Source organism: Emys orbicularis, chromosome 1, assembly GCF_028017835.1.
Source record: "Emys orbicularis isolate rEmyOrb1 chromosome 1, rEmyOrb1.hap1, whole genome shotgun sequence".
Lineage (NCBI taxonomy): Eukaryota > Metazoa > Chordata > Testudines > Emydidae > Emys > Emys orbicularis.
The window spans coordinates 146,809,540-146,833,083 of NC_088683.1; the positions used below are offsets into that span (position 1 = coordinate 146,809,540).

Below are 23,544 nucleotides of genomic sequence, written 5' to 3' on the forward strand. Positions count from 1 at the left end.
CACAGGACCGGCTTCCGTATTGTAGAATTAGTAAAAACCTTTAGACCCATATTCTTAAAATAAAATAATAAAATAATTAATTATATTGCTCAATGTATTAATAGGCAACCAAACAACTTCATTTCTCCCGCATCCTGTTCATTACTAGCAGTGGATCCCATTTAACGCCACAAGTTTGGTGTGCTCAGGGGATCGGTGCTCAGCTATGCATGGGGGCACTTCAATATGATGGTGAAGCATGGCATAAATGTAGATTTAGGGGGCTATATGAGTAACAGAGTTGGTTGTATTTTAGTTGATGACCAAAAAGTTTGATGAACTTAGGTCTTTTTTTGGTTCACAAATCATTCCCAAACCACTCCACACTTGTGTCATTTTATTATCTATTAGTAAGCATTTGGGTTAAGAAATGATTAATAAATGTTTTCATAAAAAGTTAATCAGTTGCTATAGATTGTTACAGAGTCCAACAAGTCAATAAACTGCTTATAACCATGGCTTATAACCATCTAAAACATCTTTTTCTGATGTGCTCATAACCATCTATAACATACTACTCATGTCCATAACATGCTTACAATATTGATTAATCATTTATTAATCCTTATAAACCATATATACACGGAACCTTAATATAATCTGTGACCAATTTGCTGAAACTGTCTCCATGCCAACCCCTAGACATGGAAGGCCCCTGCTTAGCCAATACCAGCAATGAAATCCCGACCCCACTGAAGTTAATGGCAAAACTCCCACTGACTTCAGTGGGGCTAGGATTTCAGCCCAGGTCATTACTTTTGTCATTCAGTTCCTTCCTCAAGGCCCACAGCTACCATGATGTCAACAATGAATTAGCAAGCTAATAACCACTAACTGTTAGAGCTGCTGCGGGTGGTTGATGTGTGCTAAACAGAAGCTAAAAGTGAAACCAACAGCTATCTCCCTCTCCATTCCACTTGTGTGCTGCATACCTTTCACCTGCCATTTTTCATTTTTTTAGTAAGAACATACGATTTGCCACACTGGCTCAGACCATGGTCCAACTTGCCCAGTATCCTGTCTCCAATATTGGCCTATACCAGAGCTTATGGGGCAATTATAGTGTGATCCTCCCCTGTCTTCTACTCCCAGCTTCTGGTAGTCGGAGTTTTAGGGCTTTCCCCCAGCACTGAGTTGTGTCCCTGACCATCTTGGCTAATAGCCATTGATGGACCTATCCTATCCTCCATGAACTGATTCAATTCTCTTTTGAATGCAGTTATACTTTTGGCCATCACAACATCCTTTGACAATGAGTTCCACAGGTTAGGTGTGTGCTGTGTGAAAAAATACTTCCTCTTATTGTATTAAACCTGCTGCCTATTAATTTCATCAGAGGGGCCCAGTTTTTTGTATTGTTTGAAGGGGATAAATAATACTTCTCTATTCACTTTGTCCACACCATTCATGATTTTATAGACTTCTATCATATCTCTTTTCTAAGTGGAGCAGACATAATCTTTTTATTCTCTCCTCAGACAGAAGCCATTCCATACCCTTGATCATCTTTGCTCCCTTTTCTGAACCTTTTCCAGTTCCACTATATCCTTTTTGATATGGAGTGACCAGAACTGGACACAGTATTCAAGGTGTGGGCAGATCATGGATTTATATATAGTTACATCATGGTATTTTCTGTCTTATTTTCTATCCAAAATTTCCTAATATTCTGTTAGCCTTTTTGACAGCTGCTACACACTGAGTAGAAGTTATCAGTTGTCTTTGAGACTGCACAGTCTTAGGAACAGGTATTGTGTCTTCTTTAGAAAATGGCTACCACACTGTGGTCTCAACCACAATAAATATAACTGAGCATAATTCAGGGGACAGTCTAAACAAAAGTCACTGCAGGGGGAGAACGGAGGACCCCCTGAGATATGGCAGACATTTCCAGTGAATCCACCCTCCCCCTAATAGTGGAGAGCCATTGCCTGAGCAGGGCTTTAAAATCTGAGACATAATCCTTCTACAACTTTTCCCTCCTCTGCTGTACCTTTTCTGGAGCCAATACAAGGACAGCAACATTGGGGAAACATTCAGAAGACATACCCTGAAAACACCATAGACGTCCCCATCATGAGTAACGTTCACAGGCACATAGTATAAGCCATTGAAAAAGGTGTCTGTGACTGGGATGCACGGCTCTTTGTCGTCATCTTCCAGGTTGAGCCCGTTGTAGTAATAGCCATAATACTCTTGCACACGGAGCTGATTGTATACCTGGTGGGAGGGAATGAAATCAGGTGAGCACAAGGAAACGTCTCAGAGGTGTAAAATCCTGTGTCACCACTGGCAATTACCAGGCGTGAGCAAACTCCAAGCTGGACCCTTTGCCCTTCAACAGAGGTACAAGAAGTGCTCCAGCTCAGTAAGAAAACTGTCCTGGGATACTTCAGGCTGTATTAGACTCACATGCTCAGCCTCTCAATACACAGTGGACTAACAGCGGCTTTGGAGCACCACAAGAGAGAAAACACAGTGAAGAAGAGACCACCCTTATTATGCAACCACCTGCTTTAAGAGACCACCTCAGAAATCTCCTCCAATGTACACAGTACAAGTATGCTCCAACTTTATGAGAAAACCGCCTCTACTGTAGTATGGTTCTCTGAAAAGTGACTCTGTAAAAATGGTACCAGGGCTCCATGTTTATGGTTTCCCAACAATTCCAGATTCCTTTTCAAATTGGAAAATTTGGGTTGTCTCGTTCTTGAACATCCTCATTAATAATACAAACAGTTCAGGCCCTTGGTGACATCTGTGCAATCCCATTGCTTGCAGTAGGTTCGCACAACTGTAACTGGCTGGAACTTAGTAATCAATTCTAGTGATGATGCACAAGAAGGAATAGACTCCATCACCTTCTCTCTGAGCTGTGCTGGCACTGCAGAGTGCATGGGAGCAAAAATCAGCAAATATATTTTTCTCATTAAGGTGAGTAGATATGAGCCTGAATGTTTCTGCACAAGGAGCCTGATTCAAAGCCCCCTGAAGTTAATTGAAAGATTCAGATGACTTCTACAGGTGTTGGATCAGGCCCAGCCAGGAAGCCTACTTGAGTAATAAGATGACATTTTACATAATCACTTACTTCCCTAGACTATATACCAATTTTAAGTGCATTAAGTGGCCCTGGCAATGCAGATTTCTGGTATTCCCATATAATAACAGTAATACCTTGCTCTTATACTGTGCTTTTCATCAGTAGATCTCAAAGCGCTTTGCAAAGGGAGGTCAGATGGGAAGACAGAGGCACTGAGACTTGCCCAAGGTCACCCAGCAGACCTGTGGCAGGGTCAGGAATAGAACTCAGGTGTCTTGAGTTCCTGTCTAGTTCTGTGTCCAGTAGACCACCTATTAACTGAGACTAGATAGTCACGTGTGGCAAAAAAGTAACAAAGATATTGCATTAAGCAACAGCACAATTGAAGTTTTTTTCTCTGTGCCTGGAGGTACATACTCCAGCTACATTCTATTATACCTCAATGTGTGGCTACTGGAGGGAGGATCTTTGGAAGCACAGTAAGGAAGCAGAACTCAGAATTTTTCCTTGGCACTTCCCTGCCATGTTGAGCTATAAACCCCCTTGAGAAGCACAATATTCTGCACTTCTCTGAGTAGAGAGAGAAGAGGATTTGTGGCAGGGCTTACAGTGTCAGCAGACAGCTCTTGCTCAGGTCTCAGGAGCAGGACACTCTGATCCACAGCCCGCAGGGCGCAGTAGGAGTTGGCGGCAGCCTCAAGGTGGAGGCTGACGTTAGAGCCTGGGAGGCCCTGATTCTTGGAGAACTGCAGCTGGACCTGGAATTGAGCAGAGAAATCAGAGCCCCTTAGGAGAATCATTTTAATGTGTAAATGTCAATCTCATGGAGAGATGATGAATAGGTTCTAACTCTTCTCCACTGCCTCCTTCTATTCTCTGCAGGACAAAGGCTTCACTATCAAACAGAATCTCCCAGAGTCCCTGTTCTAGGGCCAGACATGACCTCAAAGGCCCTGCAAAACATTCCTGCATCTCTCTCTCCCCAGCTTTACTGGCAGTCCTCACTCTGCTTGAACATTCATCCATGTCCCTCACATAAGCATCTCCTGTCTCCCTGCTATTCTTCAGCATTGGTATTCACTTGTTCAGATGTGTTTGCACTTTCTTTGCTCTCTGCCCTTGAAGGAAAGCCTGAGTGCAGGGCTGGAATCATGTTCTCTCGGTTCCCTGAGCCTGTGGCAACCTGGGGTGGGCCTCGAAAAGAAAGCAGAGCTCTCACCTTGTTCTTTAAGCACTTCTCAATCTGGAGTCTGGTGCTATCGGCCACCAGCTCGCCACCAGGGTGCACAGTGTAGACCAGTATCTTGGCAGTAGGAGCCAGCTTCTCACTGCCAGTCAGCGGGATGAAGAATGTGCCATAAGGAGCTGCAGGAGGAACATGAAGCCAGTAGTAGGAAAAGCCAAGAGAAGAGACAGGAGGAATCAGGGCTTTAGTGGATGAGCTAACATTTTTGCCTATAAGTTAAAAGCTTCTTTAAAATGAATAGTTGGCTATTGGGAGACCCAGCTCTCACCAGACTTCAAACTGCTCCCCTCAGTGAGATACCAGATGCCAACATTAAGATGCTGAGCACCAGGCACTTTGCCGAGTGTGAGGTGAGCTGCAGCCGGAGAAGAATTCTACTAGCTTCACTTCTGGGTAGGAAAATGTGCGCGTGAGTGCTACAAGCATGGCACACACTGAGAATACTGTCCACAGAGATTGAACTCAGGACCTTCAGCACCAAATTGCCCAGGACTCTACCTCCTGAGCAAAAGGAGAGGTCCTTTAGCTGGCTGAGATAGTATAGTAGCAGGATGTTATGATCATTAGAGGAAGACAGCCTTATTTGCACTAGACTAGTGTATTACACCAGCACCTGGAGGATGATGGGGTGAGAAACACACAACATGGGTGTTTCTGTTACACCAGGAGTAAACCATGTACAAACTTAATGTTGACAACCAACTACTAAAGACAGGTTTGTCATCCAATCAGGGATAAGAAACAATACCATGTGATTTAGGTGATCATTCACATACTTCAAATTATGAATAAGAGGAGTCATAGTGAACAACCTGCAAATGCCCCTTAAGGAGAAATTAAAGAGAAAGAAACGGACAAATTCACATCAAGTATCACTCCTAGCTAGTCATTCAATTGAGGAACAACAGGATTAATCTGGCTGTGATGCCAGGGGATGGACCACATGATGCACTAAAGTCCCCTTCCAGTGCTAATAATGCTGTGATTGTGGCTTATGTTGGAGATAGGTCTAGTAACTAACACCACATGGAAAGAGATTCCAGCCAGCTGCTGTACTCAATTTTAGCCCATTTCACTCAAGATACTTATGCTTTGGAGTTCACATCTTTGTTTTCTAACATCTCAGCACTTACCACCTGTGATGCTGACTTGCTGTTGGCCATTCAGAACAATTTTGCCTTTTGCCAACACCTGTGGACAAAAAGACACCATGAGATGGGATCGGAAAAAGTTAAATTTGTTTCAGTGGGCTAGTAAATATCTATTATTTAGTGATGATCAGGATTGTAATGTTTGGTGCTCATGAAAATGAGGGATGGATAGCCTCATGAGAGTTGGACGTAGCTGCAGGCAGATCCTGTGCTAGTTTCCCCCATTGCTCACACACAACTGTATCAATGCCCCTCAGTCCTGCCCTGCAGCTCCTCTCCTTCTTCTGCTATTCCAGTGCTGGGCTCCCCACACAGCTCTGCCGATGCCCCTCAGTCCTGCCCTGCAGTATCCCCTGAGACTCTTGTCCTGGCCTCTCCTGCATGGCAGTTGTGCAGCACAAGGGACTGAGGAATAGTCCCCCTAGTGGTAATTTTATGCTCTCCACTTCATGGTGCTCACAGTGCCCTGGGTGACTTTAGAGATTGATGTTTAATTTGCTCCATGTTTAAATGGGCAGAGCCCTGGTGGAACCCATTGACAAGACAATGGCTAGGTTCTGATTTTTTACCACTGAGTTGTCTAGGTTACATATTTCTGACTTGATCAATATTCAACCGAGGTTAAAAGCATAGAGGCTTTCAGGGAAGCAGAGCAGCCCCCCAACATTTACCATATAGTAGAAGTTCACACTGGTGGCATCCTTGTATCCCTCTTTGTTCAAAATGTAGTGCACCATGATCCTCCTCTGCTGGCCACAGCTCAGCATCTCTGGGACCTGCTCGAGCTTCACAAAGCTATTAGTGCGGGAGTAGAAGCGCTGGACGTAGTAGGTCGTCTCAGGTTCGTAAGTGTCCATCCAGACAAGGTCTCTACAGTCATCTATTGCATATGTGGCCTGACAAGAGACACAGAGAAAAAAGCAAACAAAGGATTTCATGAAGAGGAAATTCAAGTGTCAAAGGGAAGCTGGGGCACAAATGTTTATTCACAGCTGTTTCTATCATAATCTGTGTAAAGCAGTGGGAAATGGTCTTTAGAGGCTATTTAGTCTAATAGCTCTACCAATATTTTGTGTATGAGCTTGTATGAACATTCCTGCACAGCAAGTCCAGTCCAGCTAGGCTGCATGCTGTGCTAGCCCTCTGGCGTCCTTAACACGTCCACTCCTCTCTGGTGTGCCTAGACAGAGAGGTCACTGGACATCCTTGTGGGGCTGGCTATGGCTGCATTAGCTGTTAGGGGACTCTGCAGAGCTAGCACTGCACCAGTCCCAGACAGACTGGATTTGCTGCTACCTCTCTTCTCCCCATGCCAGGGCCAAGTGAGCATGTGTCAAGGGATGTGTGTGTCTCTGGAGCAGCCCAGTAGGGAGAGAGAGAGGCAACAGCAAAACAAATAGTTGGTTTTGGAGGTCAGTGCATCCAGGTTGGATGTGGAAAGACAAAGTGACAAAATCCAGCAAGAACCTCTGCTCCCTGTATTGCAAGTTTGCATTTTATAGTTTCTTTGGTGCAACCTAACCCAGAATCAAATTGGGGACAACACCAAAATCAGAGGAGGCAGCAACCACACAGGAGGGGCCAGTACCAAACTGCAGAGCAAGCTGGAAAGATTGGAGCTGGGAGCGTGGGCTACAGGCATTGAAGGGAGATTTCATCCCAATGAAGGAAGAGCTCTCTGCCCAGGGAGAGGAGACAATTAGAAGATGGCTACACGATGGGGAGATAGAGCCAAACAGCTGAAACCATCATATTAAAGCGAGTTGATTATCATCTTCTCTGATGAATATTGTCCTCATGTCATCCTTTTAGATAACCACATCTGAGGCTGCTGCTGGATCAGGACTGGGAGACCGAATGAAAACAAGCTCATTGAGTTCCTCTAAAAACAAAATCTCCCCCTTCCTTCTTCTCTACTACCCTCCCCATGGATGCAGGTGTCACTGGAGGGACCAGCTACTTCCCCACACATTGCAACTCACCCAGAACAATATTTCCCATCAGAATACCAGCTTGCTTTTCCCTCCTCCCCCAACTGGATGACCGTCTGGGGGAATAGAGCCTTTCCCCTTAGTTCTCTCAGTTACTTACTCTCAACTTAAAACTGGGCTCAAAGTATTCGGAGGTGTCAATGGAAAACCGAGCAGTGCCATTCTCGTTTGTGATATAGTCAGCCACATGCTTCTCATTGAGCTGTAGCTTGATGGTCTCATTTGCAACAGGGATGCCATCCTCGTTTTCCATCTGAATCTGAATAAATAAAGGTGTCCAAGGTGTTCAGCAAACATACAGGACAGGTAAAGCCCCACTTACTCCCCTTAATATGTTAGTTGGCTTCAAAGCCTTTGGTATTGAAGACAACATGTGTGGAGGCTATAGTGAATAGCAGCAGGTGTTGTCATCAAATAGTCAAGTGTATTTAAAACACATGCACTGGTCAGAGTATTTTGTGTGGGTTCTGTGAAGGGCAGGGAGAGGAAATTTCCTGTGAAGCTTCATAGGAGGGACAAAGGAAGACAGGAGGAATATTCCTGCTGTGGAGAGATGGAAGGGTTTATATATGGGATTAGGTATAAACCAGGGTTCAAATCCTGACCTCAGACTCTTGCTTGCTGGGCCTGCCAGGATGGAATGGCTGCAAAAGTCGTGTTCTTTGCAGGATACTAGCTTGTGAAACCTGCAGTGCTTAGGGGGCTCGGAACTGATCTTGTGCCTTAACAAAGACCCTTCCCCCCATTATAAATTCTTTCTTCCTTGTCCCCACAGGGCTCATGTCATTTTGACAGTACAGACCCTTGCCCCACGCACACACATGATAACGCAAGGTTCCATGACCCAGACAGGTTTCCTCATCTTCTCTGAAAGCCCCTAATGCAATGGGAGAACTGTGCATTAGGGGATATTGCCATGTGGTGTTACTGAGGGAACCTGCCACTGGGAGTAGGGGGATGGTCCTATACAGCATCCCAGAGATCACTTTTGCGACTTCAGAGTTTGCCTAGGACATTCTCTCTCTGCCATCCTACCTCTCCATAGTAAGGAATTCCCCTTTTGTAGTACGTGTCCATATTCTTAAACCACATTCTCTCCCTTGCCTGGTAGATGGAAATGTAGTCAGTGCCTATAATCTGCACGCCTGAAGAAGGGTGAAGAAGAAGAGACAAGAATCAGAGCGGGGGGGAAGATATGGTTTTAAAGAAAGTTGCACTGAATGACCAAATGCAGGCTCCAGCACCATGGAGGGGATAATTATGCTTATAAAATGGTACTTGATGGTGAACTGAGTCTCATGCTTGGCCATCAGAGATTCCCATCAAAGATTACCAGCTCTCAAAATGGCCTCTCAAACTCAGCCTGCAACCCCCGCCCATACCCCAGCCATATTCTAGTCTTCTTTCCCACCAGTGTTACCTGTTCCGTCCTCTGTGAGGATCGCCTCCACTTCAAGGGACCAGGACATCCTGGGATGATAAAGCTTGAATGTTTTGGTGTTGATGACCTTCGTGATGCAGCCATCCTTCCCCAGCTGAAAAGTGAAGGGACCACCCAGTGAGCATATAGGGAAAGAGCCCAGTTCTCTGAATGGTCAAACAACTTTTCTTTGACCTCGTCTATAAAGCTCTTCAGACCTTAGCACCCCTGCTCTCATCTCCCTCACCTACCTCTTTGCTCTTGTCTTATTGTTCCTCTCTTGCTCCATAACCAATCCTTCACCACTATTCCGCCTTCTTCTGCCTGAAACCCCTCCCTCCCTGACCTGCTCCTCTATGTCTTCTGGTCCCCTCTCAAAACATACTTCTTGTGTGATATTTTAGGACTTACCTACACATGATTAACTCCATGCATAGATACTCTTATCCTGGAATATGGCCTTATTTTAAATTAGTTTAATTTAAAATTAATTAAACTAATTTGGAGTAGGGCACTCTTAGGGCTTGTCTACACTTGAAATGCTACAGCAGCACAGCTGCACTGCTGTTTCACTTTGGTGTGGACACTATCTATGGTAATGGGAGGGGTTCTTGCATTAGCCCAGTTAATCTATCTCTCTGAGAGGTCGATGGAAGAATTCTTCTGTCCACACTGGGGGTTAGGTTGACTTAACTATGTGTCTCAGGAGTGTGGATTTTTCACATTCTGAGCAGTGTAGCTGGGTCAACCTAACTTTAAGTGTAGATCAGGCTTTGGTCCAGAATAAAGGTGTCCACACAGAGTTAATCAGGAATAGCTATTCTGGAATATCTTCCCATGTAGACAAGCCCTTAATTCGCTCAGCAAAAGTTCAATCCTGCAAGGTGCTGGGTACTCTAGCCCTGATTCAGCAAAGTACTCATGCACATACTTAACTTTAAAGCATGTGAGTAAACCCAATTGATTTTAATGTACTACAACAATTCACAACAGTTAAGGATCTGGCCAAAAAGTTTTAATAGTCTGACTGCAAATCCCTTCCACTCTCAGTTTCGTTCTCTCGACTCATGTAATGACAGAATTATATTAGTTCTCTCTTCCTTGATGGAATCTCCCAGGGCAGATAAAATCTGAATATCTAAAGTTTAAAAAAAAAGAGAAAGAGAAAGAAGATGCAGAAAAAATGTTTTAGGGAAAAAGAACAAAAATTCACACCTTGTTGGCCTTCCTTACACATCATAAAGTTCATAAAACAAAAAACAAAAAGGCACAAGGTCAATGTTTATACCCTTTGCAGGCTGCCTTCAATACATAAACAAAAGCAATAAAGATCTGTTTATCAAAGAGAAGAGGTGACTACTTTTCTCCTACCCTCTTCCCTGACGTGGGATTATTTCTCTTTGAATCAACAGGCTAACATTTTTGGTGTTAAATCTGGTAAAACACAATTCAGCTACTAGCACTCCTACTCCTGGGATAGGGTGTTGTAGATTCATACTCTTTGCTGAAGAAAAAAAACCCAGTGTCCTGGCTAAAGTGCCCCACTCAGAGAAATAGGCTATAGTGTCTGAGGCTGCAAATGTACAATAGTCATTGCATTTGCCTGTCCAGTCACTGCACTCCCAGTCTAACCCACCTCTCTGTGGCTCCCATACATAATGGGCCAAGTTCATCCACAGTGTATTAAAAAAACCTTCCCATACAAAGGCCTCCAACCATGCCACTGAGATATTGGGAAAAACATGCCTTCCTCTGACAGCGCCTCTAGTCCCACCCCAAGAAATAGGAAAGGGAGCCAATAAAGCCTCCAGGCACCATGTAATGTCCTGGATGATAACATTTATACGAAAAGAAGAGCAAGCAGTGCAGGCCCATGTCATACTTGTGCAGTGACAGCTTCACAGAATCCTTTGGGGGTCTCGTTACACTTGTCGTTATAGTGCTTCCTGCACACACTGAGCTGGACTCTCCCCTGCACAGGCTGGCCATAGGTGTAGCTAGAGGAGGAGGAAACACAAAAATGAATCAGCTTACAAGGTCACAGTTGCCAGGGCTGTCAGGAAACCAGTATAGGCTGTAACACAATGTGGACTAAAAGCTAAAATCCGGATAAGGCTAGTTTTGCTGGACTCATACTTCAGACATCTTTCCCTCCTCATTCCCTGTTTTTCATGGAAATGTCATTACTGCCTTACACAGGACTAGGGTTACCAATTTTCTAATCGCATAAAACCAAATACCCCTGCATCACCCCTGCCCCACCCCTTCTCTGAGGCCCTGCCCCCACTCACTCCATCCCCCCTCCCTCCATCACTTGCTCTCCCCCACCGTCACTCACTTCCACTGGGCAGGGACAGGGGGTTGGGGTGTGGGAAGGGGTGAGGGCTCCAGGGTGGGGCTAGAAATGAGTTCAGGCAGGGTGAAGTAGGGGGCGGCCAGGTGGCTCTGTGTGCTGCTTGTGCCTGCAGGCACTACTCCCACAGCTCCCATTGGCCAGGATTCCCAGACAATGGGAGCTGCAGGGGGGCACTCAGGGCGGTGCAGCATGCAGAGCTTCCCTGATCGCCCCTGCGCATAGGGGACGCAAGGACATGCTGGCCGCTTCGGGGAGCTGCGCGGAGCCAGGACAGTCAGGAAGCATGTCTCAGCCCCACTGCACTGCCAACCAGACTTTGACAGACCAGTCAGTGGTGCTGACTGGAGCCACCAGGGTCCCTTTTCTATCATGGCCCTGCATGTGATGAAATGGGAATTTTCTGTAATATCTTTTTATAAATCCGATGTGTGCCATAGTTTCCCCCTGTACATGGCATTGCTACCCAGTGGGGGCTAAAGGGTTAAGTCTATTATTGTAGCAGTGCAGGAAACATGAGGTGTGTGTCACCTAGCCATCTGGTATGAACCGTATGGGTCATTAAAGGACTGGCAGAGGCTAACCCATATCAACGGAAAATTGGAGAAGACAATGGAAACCTCCAGAGCACTTCAATCTCCCTGGACACTCAATAACAGACACAAAAGTGGTAATTCTTCAACAACAAAAACTTCAAAAACAGACTTCAATGAGAAACTGCAGAACTGGAATTAATTTGCAAACTGGACACCATCAAATTAGGCCTGAATAAAGACTGGGAGTGGATGGGTCACTACAAAAAGTAATTTTCCCTCTGCTGATACTCACACCTTCTTGTCAACTGTTGGAAATGGGTGATGTCCACCTTGATTGCATTGGCCTCATTAACACTACAAAAGTAATTTTCCCTCTCTTGATATTCACCCCTTCTTGTCAACTGTTGAGAATAGGCCACTTCCACCTTAATTGAATTGGCCTTGTTAGCACTGACCCCCCACTTGGTAAGGCAACTCCCATCTTTTCATGTGCTGTAATATTTATATTACTGCTTACTGTATTTTTCACTCCATGCATCTGATGAAGTGGGTTTAGCCCATGAAAGCTTATGCCCAAATAAATTTGTTAGTCTCTAAGGTGCCACAAGGACTCCTCGTTGTTTTTGCTGATACAGATTAACACGGCTGCTACTCTGAAACCTTCCGAACATTGACAGCTAGCACTCAAAAAACAAGAGGAAAGCGGTCTCCCCCCCATCCAACATCTCTCAGCAGGGAAGCTGAGCAGAGGCCAGCTCGCCAGCTTCAGAACAAAGGACTGAGAGGTGACAGGCAGGGGATAAAGAGTTGATTTTTGGGAGAAGCTGGGCTGCTCTCACCTGGGACTTACAAAGGCACAGAAAGCCAAAGCCAGAAATGGATTCCACAGCAGCTTGGCTAGCTAATTGCACTGGCTTAGCCAGATGGACTATGTCTTAGGCTATGTCTGCACTAGCACTTTTGTTGGTAAAACCTATGTCACTCAGGGGTGTGAAAAACACACCCATAAGTGACATAAGTTTCACCAACATAAGTGCTGGTGTGGACAGCACTACATTAGCGGAAGACACTCTCCTGCCAACATAGCTATCGCCGCTCGTTGGAGTGGTTTAATTATACCGGCGGAAGAGATCTCTCCTGTAGGCATAGAGCAGCTACACGGGAGATCTGACAGCAGTGCAGCTGCATCGGTACAGCTGTGCTGCTGTAAGGTCTTTCGTGTAGACGTAGCCTTAGCCTTCATTTCTTTGTACCAACATAAAGAATTCCGATACTCTGTCCCGGTTGCCTAATAAAACCTACTCTGTGTTGAAAAGGCTGCCTGGTGTCACTGCAGATACTTGCTGAGGTGCACTGGTCTCTGGAGCGTACAAATCTCTGACTAGGAGTCTGTCTCAGTTGGACTCATTGGGCAGAGCTCACGGTGTGAAGCAGGAGTGCTGGAGCCCAGAGGCTCAGTCTCAGAGGGCCTCTCCCGAAGGACGAGTGCACACTGAAGGGGTTCTCTAAGAGACTGTTTAAAAATGGGGTGTAGCACAGATCCTGTGGATCCGTGACAGTGATGTACACAGGGACCTTAATGCTAGACATCCTAATTTATTAACCTATGTACCTCTCCTACCCTCTTTCTTTCCTTTCTCTCCCCTTCCTATGTCTCTATAGTGATAAAAAAACAATACCTAGTACGTATATATTGCTTTGTGTCTTCAAACTACTGTGCAAACATTATCCTCACAGCCCCAGCTGCATAATGCAGGTGAATCTTATTATCATGTTACAGAGAGTGAAAGTCAGATGCAGGGGTTAAGTGGCTTGCTGTAGGTCACAAAGTGAATTATTAGCAGTGTCAGGATTAGAATTCAAGAGTTCCTGTCTCCCAGTCTTGTGCTCCATCCACAAGACCTTGCTGCTTGTATGAATTTACACTCTTTCCCACTTGATACTCACACAGCACAAACATTCACTTTGAGTTCTTGATCCAAGAAAGATATCCTCTTTGGTGCGTTGATCGTCACTTCAAACTTTGGCAACACTGAAAATGCAAGGTAAATATCATTGCTAAGAGACATCTTAGGTGTGAGGGGGGAAGAAGAAACAGGAAAACCTAATTGCACCAGCATTTGAGGGGTATGAACACCAAAGAGAGAGATTGTTTAGAGCAAGGGTTCTCAAGCTTGGGCCGTGGCTTCTTCAGGGTAAGCCCCTGGCGGGCCGTGAGATGCTTTGTTTACCTAAGTGCCCGAAGGTACGGCCACTCGCAGCTCCCAGTGGCTGCAGTTTGCCATTCCCAGCCAATGGGAGCTGCGAGAAGTGGCGCAGGCCGGGCCACTGCTTCCCACAGCTCCCATTGGCCGGGAACGGCAAACCGCAGCCAGTGGGAGCTGCGAGTGGCAGTACTTGCGGACACTCAGGTAAACAAAGCGTCTCGCGGCCCGCCAGGGGCTCACTCTGAAGAAGCCGCGGCCCAAGTTTGAGAACCCCTGGTTTAGAGGGATACAGACAGGTATAACTAGGAGTAAGGGGATGATGTTTTTAGAAAAGGAAAATTTAGGTTTAATAGTATGAAAATTCTTCTTTACAAGGAGTTGTATTATTACTATTATTATAATACTTATATAGCATATTCATCTGTAGATATCAAAGCACTTAACAAAGGAGGTCAGTGTCACTATCCTCATTTTACAGGTATGGAAACTGGGGCACAGAAAGATTAAAGTGACTTGCCCAAGGTCACCCAGCAGGACAGGGGCAGACCTGAGACTAGAACTAACATTTCCTGGTTTTCAAGGCAGTGCTGATCCAGTAGCCTGCACTACTCCATTATGAAGGTTAGGAGTATAGTGTCCCAAGGGAAGTGGACACCCCAGTAAGTTGGAAACAGAGTTTTCTGAAGGAGGGGGTGGGAAAGGAGCTCTCCCTACTAACACAGGAAGCTTGGGATTGTCAAAGCCCTGCCCAACGAGCTCACAGGAGACAGGTGAAAGTCCCAGTGTCAAGATGAGGGATGGCAAATTCATAAGAAGAAAAGAAATCAATGGAGTTGTTCCATATGTAAAATGACAAATACTAGAGAGATCATCAGGCATTGGTAGCTTTTATTTTTCTATCTGCCCACAGTATCCTTCCACACTGTTTACCCTGCAGTCCACCACAGCTGCCAGATATCATTCTATTAAATAATAATATATTCTAATTTAATATGTTCTATTTAATAATAGCTTTAAACTTCTAGAGCACAGTATATGCCTTACACGCAATACCAACCTCACACAGTCATATGAGGTTTAACTTAATATTATTTCCCATTGTACAGATGGGGAAACTGAGGCACGAGGAGGTGACATGACTTGACACAGTAACTTAGTGATAAAGCCAAAAAAAGAACCCAGCCTTTTGACTCCCAGCCTTCTGCTCTAATCAGTAGGCCACATTCCTCAGTATCTATCAGGATACCCATCACTTATCCATCTCCTCCATGGCTTCAGTCTCTCCTCCCTGCTTCCATGCCTTGGCTTACATATCTTAACCAGGTTGTTAAATGAGAAAAATCAAGTTATACAGTGTATAAGGTCTGCACTGCCTCATGCCTGTGTTTGACAAACAGCCCCTCACAGACTCAGGCTGTGGGACTTGGCCATATAAGACATAATTAACTAGTACAGATGAGATCCACTGCAGGTGCTTACCATATTCCTCCACAGTGAACCAATGATACGTTTTGTCACCTGACTTCTTTTCAACGATGATTTCATAACTCCCCAGGATTGGCTCTTGGATTAACGGGAATGAGAGTTGGACAATGGCAATCTTGGATGTTACATCCAGCCACTGAAAGATCCGATTGCGCTGGGGGTCCTAGTAGGTGTGGGGAGATAAATACAGATGCTTTTATCATCTTCTTCAAGGCCCTCCACTTTTTTTCTTCCTTCCTTTACATTTCATAGATTCGCAGGTTCCAAGGTTGGAAGGGATCATTGTGATCATCTAGTCTGACCTCCTGTATAACACAGGCCATAGAACTTTCCCAAAATACCCAAAATAGAAAAATATCAAATCCTAATTTTAAAATTGCCAGTGATGGAGAATCTCCCATGATCTTTGGTAAATTGACCAAACCGTTAATTACTCACATGGTTAAAAATTTACACGTTATTTACAGTCTGAATTTATCTAGCTTCAGCTTCCAGCCATTGAATCATGTTAAACCTTTGTCTACTAGATTGAAGAGGCCGTTATTAAATATTTGTTCCCTGTGTTGATACTTATAGACTGTAATCAACTCACCTCTGAATCTTCTCTTTGTTAAGCTGAATAGGTTCAGCTCCTTGACTCTAACACTAAAAGGCAGGATTTCTAATCCTCTAGTCATTTTAGATGCTCTTCTCTGAACTTTCTCCAGTTGCTAACCTCCTTCTTGAATTGCGGGCACCAGAACTGAACAGAGTATTCCAGCAGCGGTCATACAAATGCCAAATACAGAGATAAAATAATCTCTCTACTCCTACTCGAGATTCCTCTGTTTATGCATCCTAGGATTGCATTAGCTCTACTGCCACAGCATCACACTGGAAACTCATGTTCAGCTGATTATCCACCATGATCCCCAAATCTTTATCAGAGTCACTGCTTCCCAGGACAGGTCCCCTGTCCTGCAAGTATGACCTACATTCTTTGATCCTAGACATATATATTTACATTTAGCTGTATTAAAACACATATTGTTTGCTTGCGCCCAGTTTATCAAGTGATCGTGATTGCTCTGATTCAGTGACCTTTCATCTTCATTATTTACCACTCCCACAATTTTTGTGTCATTTGCAAACTTTATCAGTGATGATATTATGCTGTCTTCCATGTCATTGGAATCATACCTGCTAGATGTCGATTCCCTATTAACAATTACATTTTGAGATCTATCAGTTAGCCAGTTTTTAATGCATTTAATGTGTGCCATGTTAATTTTGTTTTGTTCTAGTTTTATAATCAAAATATTATGTGGTACCAAGTCAAACAACTTACAGAATTCTAAGAACAGTATATTACATCAACAGTATTACCTTTATCAACCAAACTTTTAATCTCATCAAAAAAGTATCAAGTTCATTTGACAGAATCTATAATCCATAAACCCATGCTGATTTGCATTAATTTTACTATCCTCCTTTAATTCTTTATTAATCGAGTCCCGTAACATCTGGGACTCAATTAACCCCTAACATAATTTTGTTTGGGATTGATGTCAGGCTGACAGGCCTATAATAACCCAGGTTGTCCTTTTTACCCTTTGTAAAAATTGGAACATTAGCTTTCTTCCAGTCTTCTGGAACTTCCCCAGTGCTCCAAGACATTTAACAATCCGACAAGATCCCCAGACAGTTCTTTTAAAGCTCTTCAATACAAGTTATCTGGACCTGCTGATTTAAAAATGTCTAACTTTATAACTTCTGTTTAACATCCTCAAGAAATATTAGTGGAATGGAAAAAGTGGTGTCATACAACGAGACTTATATCATCTCTTTTTTTCCCAAATATGGAACAGAAATATTTATTGAACACTTCCACCTTTTCTGCATTATTATTGATAATTCTATCATTTCCATCTAGTAATGGACCAATATGATTGTTAGGATTGTTTTTGTGCCCAATATATTTTAAAAATTCCTTCTTATTGTCCTTTACTCTGTTTGCCATTTCTCTCTTCTAAATCAGGTCAGTTTTTTAACCAGCATGGTCTTCTTCATCAATTGTGGCTTTTGGAGCATCTAGTAAGATGTTGTTAAATTATTCCCACTTATCATTCACATTTTTCTATTAAATACTTTCTCCCAAATTATTATTTGGTTCATAATTGTTTTCAGCTTTCTGAAATTGGCCCTATTAAAGCACTAAGTATACATATTTCTGGTCTAGACTTTATTCTGCTTGCACATTATAAATTGGATCAAGTCATAATCACTTGTATCTAAGCTACCTTTTTGTTGTTGTTGTTGTTGTTGTTTGTTCTATGATCCGTTCCTCATTATCTGTTAGCATGGGGGATTTTTTATTATACTTGGTCCTATCTGGGGGGTGGGGGATGGTTTAGCATATAGGATGTGACTAAGGACTCAGTCTTATAGATGCTGAGTGCTCAGAACCCCTGTTGCTTCCCAGGATTAGACTGTTTGTGTACTAAACTACCCTCAGATTAGGCTACACTGGGTATTGGATACACAAGCTGCCAATCTACCTGAAACAACACAGGACTGGGACTCAGGAGATCTGGATTTTATTCCCAGCCCTGCCACTGGCCTGCTGGGTGGCTTTGTGCAATCACTTCACTGCTCAGTGCCTGTTTCCACATCTGTACAATGGGGATATTAACACTGACCTCCTCTGTAATTTGAAATACACAGGTGAAAAGCACTGTATAAGAGTTATGTATTATCTGCATTTGCCCTTTCTAGGACATGATCTTACAGGGAAAGACAACTCCTATACATACATGGTAAACTTGGGAGTGATGTCATCACATCAGCCAGTCTGCTGTAGTCTGACTGAGGTAAATTTAAACTGGATTATTCAAGCCCCCTCACAACTACCACTTGTGTTACACTCCTCAGTTCTGTGGACTCCTTCCCTCTGGCTCCCTCTAGTGTTTGCAAGTTGGTTTGCATTTACTCAACCCTGCTCTATTCCGTTGCCATTAGAATCAACATAACTTAGAAGCTAACATGGCTCTGGGAAATCCCTTTTTGAGGAGCGGTACGCCTGGCTGTGAAAGCACAAAAAATGACACCCGTCCTAATGGTCAGTGAGGAGAGGTGGGGAAGGCTGGTATGTTAACTGGGATAAACAGTGATATAGGTGTTGGATTTAAATGCTGTAGTTTACAATAAGTATCTATGTTTTAACAATAAATAATACATGAGTTTTTGCTATTGTAGTTTACATTCTTCACCAAAAACTTTTGAGAAGGAACTAGCCCCTGTTGTTATTTCCTATATAACATAATAGAGTGTATGGAACATATATTCATTATTAATTATTATTATTATATTTTGTAGTTATAGATCACCATCCGTCTGGGGAACTCAAAATGCCTTACAACACTAATGAAATTTAGCCTCAAAATAACCCCAGGAGACAATTATTATTATTCCCTACTTTACAGATGGGAAAACTGAGTCACTGGTATTCAGTCCACGGTTACACATAGAGTCTGTGGCAGAAGTGGGAAAATAATCTAGATTTTCTGACTCACAGTCATCTGCTATAACCAGGGCTCCTCCCTATAATAGTGAGGAAGCTAATGCACCATGATATAAATGAAAAACCCTGCTCCCTTCTTTGATTCTAATCAGATTTTCTTGTATAAAAGAAAACCATAGAGGGGCCTAGCTTATTCAGGAAGCATCATGTACATGATAGTACTAATGCACCTATTAAGGGGAATTGTTTTTTCTTCCCTTCCTGGGACCCTTTATTGACAGTTTGTTGCAAATGCTCAGTGCCTGACACTCATTCTAAACATATTCTGCACGTGTTCCATCTGCACCGATCTCCCATGGGGATCATGGGAGGAATACGCCTTCAGGGTGACAATTCCTCAAGCAAACACTGATTCAGGAAGCTGAGAGCTCTGTCCTTCTAAGTAAGTCATGTTTTATAGTACCATGAACCTCTTACCTGAAGGATGATCAGGGGATACTGAAAAAGATAAAGGGCAAAAAACAGATTAGAATTCAAGGAAATTAGTTACTGATTTAGAAATAAACCGGACGATAAGGCAAGACTGTGGCTGCTCCTTTTCTGGGTGCACAAGTTTGGAGTAAAGGCACAAGGTTTCCGTTCAGGCCTATCTCAACTTGTGACCAGAAGTTCAGTGGGTTAAGGATACAACCCTAATGTCACCTGTCTGTGAAGATGACTGTCTAAAATATTTACAGATTTCCACAGTCTCTTGGTGTGGGGACTGGTGAGGTGACTCTCCCGCTTCAGATCTGTGTTCTCTAGGGAGGTCCCAGGCCCTTTCCCCTATATAAAGGTGGGTCAGTGATTAGTGATGTGAATCCAAGGAGTATATTCACTATAGAGACATCAGGAGATCTACTCAGCCCATTTTCCTATATAAAGGTGAGATAGTGTCTGATTAAGTGAATCTATAACAGGTCCTTGAAAAATATTGACTCCCAGTCACACTCACCGTCTCCTGAACAGGTTTGAAACTGTTATCCAAAGAGACAACTCGGAACATCACTGAAAAGAAAGGAGGTGGTGGGGAAAGAAAACAAATGAACAATGTTAGCAGCAGAATACCATTTTCTAAGATATGTTTTGAAACTAAGTTTCTTCAGACACATCATTGAAGGAAAGTTTGAAGTGTTAAAGAGAAGCCTTTTGAGTTTTTGGAGAAGGAAAAATTATTTGAATGTTATTTTAACTGGTGAAAAAAAAATCAACTAAATTATTTCCTACATGAATCAGCTGGGGTCAAATATATCTAAAAAGTAAACACACATGGTCATATTCAACTCTCAGCTTCTGCTCCATTATACCAGGGGTAATTTTAGCCCACATATTATTTATTGTACTTCCTGAACTTAAGTCTTGGGGCAGTGGAAAGATAAATCTAAAGATAAAATTATTCGAAGTTTGGAAGAAGAGAGAATAATTGACTTTCCCACCCTAAATCAATTGTGGACTATTCAAACCGTTTATCATGCATCATTTTATTTGCTATGTATTTTATTGTCATGTACAGCAACAATGAAAACCCCTTCATTGAAATAAAATCACAAACTAACTGTACTTAGTGTGATGGGGTGCACTCCCCACACTGGCTCTGAGAGGGCTGAATTAGGCCAGGCAGGCCTAATCAGCCAATCAAGCAGAAACAAGGGAAATTCAGGCTGTGTGGAGGGAGCTAATTAGGAGGAAGTTCACCTGTGAGAAAAAAGGCAGGGCTTCTATAAGGTCTGGTAGTTGATGGCAGAAAGGGGCTTCAGTCACACCCTGTGAGAAGGGAGGTGTGTCTGAAGGGCTACAGAGGCAGGTAGCCTACAGTTAGATCCTGAAAGGAGAGAGCTTGGGAGGGTGGCAAATCCAGAAGGGGTGGAAGCCAGACAGGTAGGAAAGGCTCAGGGAAAGAGTCAGCAAGGTCCAGGAGGAAACAGACCTGAGCTGCTGATTAGAGGGTCCCTGAGCTGGAACCCGGAGTAGAGCACGGACCTGGGATCCCCTACCAGTCACTGGAAGTGGTACTGGCTGGGCAGGGAATGGGAAGACTGCCCAAGCCTGTTGATAAAAAGAGACTTTGATACCCTGGAAAGGGAGGGCCAGGACACGAAGAGGCAACAGCTGCTCCTGGAGTGAGAGAGAGGCTGCAGACAGAGAGAGAAGAGATGGAGTGCAACCGCAGGAAGGGGTATCAGCTGTGCAGAGCTAATCCCCAGAATGGCCAGGAGGAGGCGCCATCCTGCGGTGAGTAGAACACTGCGTGGCAGTTAATCATGCTTGGATATTTCAAATATGGCTGAACTAGGTTATTCCGAACTTTCAAAACAAATGATGCTTGTATTAAGAAGCACCACAGGTTTCTGCTCCAAAGGTATTTTCGAGAAAATATGAAGCATCTGAAGAGGGAAGCAACTTCATCACCATGAGAACAGCCCAGGTAGAAATGTAGAGGGACTGGCAGGGCCTTCTCTATCTATCTTAGGAACTTATATGGCCCCAATCACCATAGTACTAGAGCACCTTACAATCTTTAATGTATTCATCCTCACAACACCCCTGTGAGATAGGGCAGTGCTGTTATCCCCATTGATGGGGAACTGAGGCACAGCTAGACTGAGTGACCTGCCCAAGGTCACACGGGAGGTCTGTTGCAGAGCAGGGAGCTGAACCTGCATCTTCCAAATCCAGAACTAGCACTCTAACCAGTAGACCATCCTTCCTCTCCAGCACCCACAAAGCTCGGGAAATGTAGTGGGGTGGCAGCCCCACTCCTGCAGAAAAGGGATTAAAAGCAGCCCTGGAGAGGGCTGTGGCTGGGAAAAGCTAGGCTGATTGGGGGAAGCAGCCACAGCTGAGGTCACGCCCCAATCAGGCCACAGCTAGCCCTATAAGAGGGCTGAGGGCCAGGAGCTGTAAAGGAGTCTCTCTCTAGCTGTGGAGAGAGATGGGCCTGGCTGCCTGGGAGCTGAGCAGGGTACCTAGAGTGGAGCAGGGCTGGGGGAAGGCCCGAGGAGCTGGGGAGCTCCAGCCTGGAAAACCCCCAGGCTGCAGGCCTTGCTAAAGGCCGGGAAGGGTATTGGGGTTGCAGAGGTGGAGCCCAGGGCAGGTGAAGGCAGCAGGTCCAAACCCCCCTTGCCGATGATGAGTGGTTTACAGACCGTCTGCCCCAGTGAGCGGGGGCTAGATGAGGACTGGCAGTAGCCACTGAGGCAAGGTGGGGATAGACACTGCCAGGGGGCAGCACCCCAAGGCAAAGGGGCACCGGAGTCCGGGAGGGACATGGGGGCCAGAGGCAGGCGAGACACCGGCCTGAAGAGGGCGCTCCGGGCTGGAAGAGCTAATTCCCAAGACAACCAACAGGAGGTGCCTCGCCGGTGAGTCATCGCCCCACCACAGGAACCCTTTCCTAAATGAATCAGGAAAAACCCATCCCTCACTGCTTGCTGTCTTCAGGTCATGCTCCAAGACTCACCTCTTCATCAGAGCATTCCCAAAAAGAAAAGAGTAGAAGAAAACCCAGCCATGTGTTCAATGATAGAAACGATAGAGTAGGAAGAAGAATTGATTTTCTCTTCTGAACACATCTCACTGTCTTTATTCTTTATTTATTTTTGTACTGTACACCCTGTAGAAATGATGACTGAATCAGAATCTCAGACTCAGGTAAGCATAAACAACAAAAGATCTGGATATTCCTGAAGTGATGGATTTCTGTAAATCCAGAAAGCCACAAGATCTCTCAGAGGAAATTCATTCAATTAGGAACATATAAATGCTATTTATGCATTAAAATTCTATGAATGAGCTACTTTCCCCGCTGTCTTTTGATGATCCCTACCTGGGGCTGCAGCCAGAGACCATCCCAGGGACTGATTATGGACATCCTGCTCCAGTTCTTCTCCTTCTTAGCAATGATACTCCATCCTAGCCCCCCGCCCCCTGACATCCACACTCCCAGTTCAATAATTAACTCATACCCCCGCCCCCATTCACCTGTCTGTCCAGGTTTGTAAATGGGTTTGTCCGTCTGGATGAAGACAACGCCGTCCACATTCTCAATTGCCACCGACCTTCTCTCTGACAGGTGGACGGTGTGGCCTTTGGCAGAGAAAGTGATGAAAGCCAAAGGGTCAGAGGTGGCAAGAGGAGCCTGGGAGAGAACAAAAAAAACAAGACAGAAAGTCTTTTAGGGTCCGTCTATGTGATGGATTCCCAAGTGAGGGTGATGACCCCTAAGTGAGTCACGATGAGTTTGATGATAGATTGTCTGTCTGCCAATAAAACAAACTCTAAGAGTATGTCTACACTGCAGTTGGAGGTCTAATTTCCAGCTCTGGCAAACGTACACACATTAGCTTTGATTGAGCTACTCTAATAAAAATAATGTAGCCACAGCAATACAAGCAGCGGGTGGGGCTAGCCAGGGAGGGTGCAAGGATGTTTTGTGCCCTAGGTGAAACTTCCACCTTGCCCCCCCCCCCCGCCCCCCGAGCCCTGTGGCAGCTCTCTGCCCCACCCTCTGCCCTAAGGCGCCCCCCCCGCAGCAG

General features: G+C 44.5%; 1 protein-coding gene across 1 annotated transcript in view; it reads right to left on the reverse strand.

Annotated features, from left to right (window-relative positions):
• The window catches only part of LOC135873059 (alpha-2-macroglobulin-like), a 1,316,454-nt gene that overhangs the window by 1,289,067 nt on the left and 3,843 nt on the right, over positions 1-23,544 (reverse strand). Inside the window, exons 3-17 of the mRNA XM_065397534.1 lie at positions 22,991-23,147; positions 19,965-20,017; positions 19,448-19,468; positions 15,466-15,634; positions 13,727-13,811; positions 10,773-10,887; positions 8,891-9,005; positions 8,506-8,615; positions 7,571-7,729; positions 6,151-6,375; positions 5,462-5,519; positions 4,302-4,447; positions 3,691-3,840; positions 2,089-2,259; positions 4-53 (exon numbers count right to left, since the gene is read on the reverse strand). Of these exons, the coding sequence (XP_065253606.1) occupies positions 4-53; positions 2,089-2,259; positions 3,691-3,840; positions 4,302-4,447; positions 5,462-5,519; positions 6,151-6,375; positions 7,571-7,729; positions 8,506-8,615; positions 8,891-9,005; positions 10,773-10,887; positions 13,727-13,811; positions 15,466-15,634; positions 19,448-19,468; positions 19,965-20,017; positions 22,991-23,147 (1,784 nt within the window). The remainder of the gene's footprint in view (positions 1-3; positions 54-2,088; positions 2,260-3,690; positions 3,841-4,301; positions 4,448-5,461; positions 5,520-6,150; positions 6,376-7,570; positions 7,730-8,505; positions 8,616-8,890; positions 9,006-10,772; positions 10,888-13,726; positions 13,812-15,465; positions 15,635-19,447; positions 19,469-19,964; positions 20,018-22,990; positions 23,148-23,544) is intronic.